General features: G+C 35.8%; 1 protein-coding gene across 1 annotated transcript in view; it reads right to left on the minus strand.

Moving 5' to 3' along the window:
* Positions 1-595: 595 nt before the first annotated feature.
* CUNH11orf65 (chromosome unknown C11orf65 homolog) overlaps positions 596-6,724 on the minus strand; it is a 42,356-nt gene continuing 36,227 nt past the window's right edge. Inside the window, exon 7 of the mRNA XM_025047905.1 lies at positions 596-868. Coding sequence (XP_024903673.1) covers positions 694-868 — 175 coding nt within the window. The 3' untranslated portion in view covers positions 596-693. The remainder of the gene's footprint in view (positions 869-6,724) is intronic.

Consider the following 6,724-nt stretch of genomic DNA (forward strand, 5'->3'; position numbering starts at 1 on the left):
GTCTATATACTGAGAAGTGGAATTGTTGGATCATATGGCAACTCCATGTTTAACCATTTGAGAAACTGCTAGATTGTTTTCTAAAATGGCTGCACCATTGTACATTCCCACTAGCAATATATATGGGTTCTAATTTCTCTACATCTTTGTCAGCACTTAATACTGTCTTTATAATTATAGCCATTTTAGAGGGTCTGAAGTATGATCTCATTGTGGTTTTAACTTGCATTTCCCTGATGGCTATATTGAATATTTTAAATTTTTCATCACACAAAAAATCCTAAAGATGTTTTCCAAGGGCCATAGTATGTCACTGAAAAATTATAACTATTTAATATCTCATATGGGAAGATAAGGGACTACAGATTGAGGAAATTCTTTGTAGTATTAATTTCATGTTCTTAGCTTTGTTTCTAAATCCTAAAATAAAAAGTAAAGCAGATTTAGACTAAGGCATAAAAATAAAGTCTGACAATAAAAAACACTTGTCTAATTTTTTTCTACTTTTAGAAATCCCGTTTTTTAAATCTTTCTCCCTTATTTATTCTTTTTTCTTCCTAAACAAGTAATAAATACTCATTTTGTGGGGAGGAGATTATGTTTGTGGCCCCTAGATTCATCATGCGAGTGGGAAATATTAGAAAGAAAAATAAATGATGCTTGCCCTTGCTCCCCAAGAATAGCAACATGTATTTACTCTTCAAAGTTCAGTGTATTTGTCCAGTTCAGCACTTCATCCACTTCCCATTCCATCACAGAATCTACTCCACCATCTTCGATAGCTTTTATTAGCCCTTTTGTTGCTGTGTGAATTAAACCTATAGTTGTACTATCTGTTGACTTAGCCTCCAGGTTTCCTGAGTAGTACCTAAACAAAGGAAAGGAAGAGAAACATAAATCCATTGGAATAGGTGATTATTGGTAGATATAGAAAATATATATTGTTGCCATAAAACTATTTAAATATTAAACCAAATTTTCATTCTATTTAATTCAAATACATCTAAACCAAGTTCTATGTGATGGGATCTTTTGGAAAAAAACAAAGCAGCTTAATCAACCACACTAACCAAAGAAGCCTCATTTCAAAATTACCTCTCAGTAAGTTGAATTTTTGATACAAAGAAAAACTAAATTATTACATCACTGAATCATAGAATTATCAAATCGAAGAATCTTGGAGACCAAATAATTAGCCTGCTTGTTTTATAGATAAGGAAATAAATCTTGGAAGAGTTGAATAACTTTTACAAGATCACATGGCTAATGGCAAGTAGGAAGAGAGAAGGAAAGGAGCAAAAGGAAAGAGAAGGAGGGGAAGAGGTAACGGGAAGAGAGATATTGGCATCTCTTTTTTTTGTGTCAGGTACTTTTCATACACTATCTTATTTAATTCTCTTTAAAAAGACACAGCCATTTGTGACAGCTATTTTGATTCCCATTTTATGGATGAGGAAATTGAAACTTAGAGAAATAAAGAAATTATTCAAGATCATGTGTGTAGTAAATATATATCAGAGCCAGTAATTCAAATCTGACTCCAAGTCCAGACTTCTGTAGCACTGTTATATCTTATATTAGTCTGAGCACATAAATTAATGCACCCACCAAACATGAGCTGAGTGAGTAGACAGAGGTAAGTAGTCTTTACCAAGTTTATTAGAATACAGTATTATAAGATATACCGTGGTATTCCATTTTAAAGGTTAACCTATTCTGACATTGTATTTATTTATTAACTTGACTCATTTATTAGGAAGCAGCACAGTGGTGTTGTAAAGCTAGGATTTGGTATCAAACTATCTGGCTTTGAATCTTGCTTTGAATCTGTGATTTACTAGCTATATAACTATTGTAGAATAATCTGGCCTTTCTGGGCATTGGTATTCTCTTTCTTAAAATGATAATCATAATACTACCTCCTCCTAGCTTTCTCCATAGTTTTAGAAGTTTAAATCCCTGTGAAGCATTAAAAACAATGACTGGCATATAGTAAGCATTTAATTAAAAAAAAAAAGGCTTATATAATCCTGAGTGGCAAGGGATACAACAGTGACAAGATGTGTTCCCACCCTCATGAAGTTTCTGTCAGATTTTAAATGCGTAATGATCCATGAGAGCTAATGCATTTTATAGAAGCAGGAACATGCCTTTTGATTTATGTCGATTAGTAAGAGCATAAATGGTAAGAAAGTAGAATTTCATAATTTTTCTATAGTTCTTTATTTACTTATTCATTTAATAACTATTTCTTGAGTATCCACTGTTTGCAAAGCAATCTGCACAGAGGTGAAATTCCTTCATGGAACTTGCAATTTTCCACTTCTATACTCTATTCCTAAACATAATTGGCACTAAATATATATGTATTGAATTAATGAATAAGTAAATAAGTGATGGTACCCACTGACCCAGATTTACTAACAAATGCTCATGCCACAACAAAAATGCATTTAGAAAGCAGAAACTTCTGGAAGACTGGGGTGAAAACATTTTTTATGAGTTTCTCCATGTTTTACCTTCCCAAATATACAAACACTTAAGAGCAAATGTGGAAACCTGAGTGAAATGCCTTTTACAACAGTGATATACAACTATTCAGATATCTATTTTTGTCCTCAGACTTTGTTTTTGAAGAGAGTTATAATACTTATTCCAGGAATTTGTTTTAAACTATTTAAAAGTTAGTATTTATAGTTAAACGGGCTTCAAGAGTAATAAAACAACAACAGGTTAGCACATTGGGACAGAATTTCAAATACAATGGAGATCAAAAATAAAGATCACTTTACAATAGTCATAACTTGCTTTATAAATAAATGAGTGGTATTTTACAAAGAACACAAAAGGAATATGAAATTTGACTTTATAGATAATGTTGCAATATATTCACTTTAAAATGATCTCATATTCTTTCTAAACTAGAAAACTTAAAGAGAAAGAACATTATAGAAATGTATTTCTGAATATCATGTTAGAGAGAGAAGTTAAAATGCAGAGACCTAGTAAGAATCAAGGTTGAAATTGGAAAGGAGGCCGAGGAGGGCTGAGACCTGTAGGACACAAGAAAGAAAAGGATGTAAAAATCAGAATACTTTTAGCAAGACAGATGTAAAAAATATCAAGATTTGTTGATTTTGTTAACTGTTGATTCTCAGCAAGTCAGATGGAAGAGTGTTTAGATGTCTTCAGTGAATAAAGCACACAAAGTTTTTCATTCATCTCCTGCAAACTTACAAAAAGGAAACTACACCCAGTCATAAAATGCATTCTTTCAATAAGCAACACACATTAATTAAACATCTACTATGTCTGAAGCTCTTTGTTAATAAATAGAACAGAGTCCCTGATCTTTAGGGGCTCAAAGTCTAGTGAAGGTGGCAGACAAATATACAGATAATTGTGAAAACAAACAAATATAAAAAAGATCTATGGGGCACATCCAAAGGAAGTGCCTAACTTTGTCTAGGTAAGGCAAGAAGGCTTCAGTAGGAGAGATCTGAGCCAACTATCAAAAGATGAAGATCTTGTTGCAATGCAGCTGAGCCAGAAAGGGTCAAACTAGGAGAGAGGGAACATCATGTGGCATGTAAGTAACAGGGAGCCCTTAATTGTTTCAGGTAAAAAAAAAAAGTTTAATTTGTGTTTTAGAAACATCATGTCAATGTTTAACACAGAAATGGGGAAGAAATTAGAGCAAAGAGACCAATTAGAAGGATTCCTCGGATGAGGTCGAGATGAGAACAACGAGCTGCTGCAGTGGGAGAGAAATGTCATAACTGGGAGATACTTTGGAAGCAGATTTAATAGGACCCGATAACAGATTACACATAGGAATTTATGAAAGGTAGGAAGTCTAGGATAATCCTTACATTTCTGGCTGAAACAACTGGGTAAATGATGGGGTTATAAACTGAGCCCAGGAGGAATACTGACAAAAAACTTTTATGATGGACCCATTCAGTTTGAGATGGAAACATCTATATAAATAAAAACAGACAGTTATGGACGAGGATTGTTTTGAAAGTAAACAGAGAAAGAAAGAAGAAATATAATAGATTATTATTCATGTGTGTTAGTTTATCACCAGGTGTCTCCCAGCTGGCGCTGTCCCTGAGCTTCAGCAACTCATACCACCATTCTCAAAGCCAATTTTTTCTAGGCGATGGCACGTATGGTGAGTGTATTCTGTTATTCTGAAATCATTACCACACTTCCTTTGAGAAATGGTTAGAAGAAATGTTATATGGAATAAAATGATGATGGATAAGGTGTTCTGTAATGATATTGCTGAAAGAAGTAATGCAGGCAGAGAAACAAAATACATATCTAGAATATTTATCACTGTGAAGACAAGGGATGCTTTCTCCCTTATGAGAAGAGTCAGTGTAATCAGTCTGTTACCAGGTAGCCAGCATACGCCATTACTGGGGACAAAGCAATAGTATTTGGTGACTACATGTCCAGAACAGCCTCGATGAGGGAAAGACCACGTTTATGACTCCACATATAGCTGCCATCCCTATAACCAGCACCACTTTATACATGGCTCCACTGAGAAACCACTGATGTGGCCAGGGAAAAAAGCTGACATCTATTGAATCACCTTGTCCGTCTGATTACTGAGAGCTTTCTGCCTCTAGAAGCTCTTTGGAGGGCATTCATGAGGGCATAAACATGCTCTGTGCCCAACATTCTGAGTACACCTCTTCCCAGACCTAATAACCAATTTTTCAATTTAATTCTTTCCAAGTCTCTGATCAGCTGAGCAACTATTAGCTACTGCCCTTCTTTGTGAGTGAGTAAACCAGATGTATCACCTCTAGTTGTGCTCATGGGCCAAGTAAGGGATTATAGTCTAGTGACTGTCCATTTTTGGATGGTGCCAACGTCCTGTGCAGATCTATGGTAAATTAGACCCAATATATTATCCCTCTGTTAACCTGTCACAGGTGACTCCCTGTTAAAGCTGGAAGTATGGAGACCAAGCAGAGCCAATGTAGCATAAGTAGGTGCTGAAGGAGTTTGAGCCACCTGCTCATGCAGCTTATCTTGACCTTCTGGACTATCTCAGACCCATTCTCATCTATACCACATCTATTTTATACTGAAATAATGCTGTGTACACTAAGTTTGGTGGTTCAGTGGATTAGATAAAAGCCTGCTCAGTTCATAATCACATAGCATTTATTAGCCTATTGTCAAGCATCCAAGCTCCACCAGGGTCCAGTACCGATTTTCAAATGGAGAATAGTTTGGACCGAAGAAAGCATTATCTTTACTCTTAAACCCTAGAGGTCTGTGCTGTGATCCTATTAGGACTCTTTAGAGGTTCCATACAGTATTTCACTGTCTGCCACAGACATGTCTAATACTGTTGGGATTCTAGGCCATAAAACCCAACTCATATGGCAGCTCGACCACACTGTGGACATGCTGGAGTGTGGTAGCCTTATTAGGTCACCTAGTAAATAGGTTGGAGCAGCATGCCCAGATTTGTCACATTTTACATCCCACATACAGAGAGGCTCTCTAAGTGTTGTGTGCCTTCAGGGTGGATGATGCAAGGAATAGTAACTTGTCTCTTACTTTACAAAGAATATCCCCAAATGTCTGTAAGCTCCAGCTATGGGGCAAATGCTTAACATTTTGCAAAGTTTATCTCTTCTTCTGGATTTGTCATATTAAATAATCCAGGAAGTTGTTATTTTCTTATTTTTTTCATTTCTTTTTTTAATTAAGTTTATTGGGATAACATTGGTTAATACAATTATACAATTGTATAATTTTCAGGTGTACATTATAATTTGACATCTGTATAGTCTATTGTGTGTTTACCAACCAAAGTCCAGTTTCCTTCAGCTACCATGTATTTGATCCCCTTTACCCACTTCACCTTCCCTGAACCCCCCTATATATGATCCCCTATACCCTGTCTACCTCTTCTCTCCTCCCCCGCCCCTACTCTCTCGTAACCACTAGTCCATTGTCCATGTCCCTGAGTCTCTGTTTGTCCTGTTTATTTGTTGCTTTTAGGATTATATCCCACATAAAAGTAATACTTTGTGATTTTTTACTTTTTCAATAAAGCTTATTTCGCTTAGCATGATTATCTCTAGGTCCATCCAGGTTGTCGCAAATGGCAATATTTCATCTCTTCTTATGGCTGAGTAATATTCCATTGTATATATGTACCACAGCTTCTTTAGCCAATCACCTATTGTAGGACACTTCAGTTGTTTCCATGTCCTGGCCACTGTGAATAATGCTGCTATGAACCCTGGTATGCAAATATCTTTATGGTATAGGTTTTCAAGTCTTTGGGGATAAATATCCAGTAGAGGGATTGCTGGATCATATGGTAGATCAATTCTTAGTTTTTTAAGGAACCTCCATACTGTTTTTCATAGTGGCTATACCAATTTGCAGTCCCACCAGCAGTGTATGAGGGTTCCTTTTTCTCCGCATCGTCTCCTGCATTGTTATTACATGTCCCTTTGATTATAGCTATTCTAACAGGTGTGAGGTGTATCTCATCATGGTTTTGAATTGCATTTCCTAATAGCTAGCGATGTGGAGCATCTTTTTATATATTTGTAGGTCATTTGTATGTCCTTTAGGGAGAAGTGTCTGTTCAGGTCCTCTGTCCATTTTTTGATCGGATCATTTGTTTTTCGTTGTTATTGAGTCATATGAGTTCTTTGTATATTTTGGATATTAAGCC

Source organism: Pteropus alecto, unplaced genomic scaffold, assembly GCF_000325575.1.
Source record: "Pteropus alecto unplaced genomic scaffold, ASM32557v1 scaffold385, whole genome shotgun sequence".
Taxonomy (NCBI): Eukaryota; Metazoa; Chordata; class Mammalia; order Chiroptera; family Pteropodidae; genus Pteropus; species Pteropus alecto.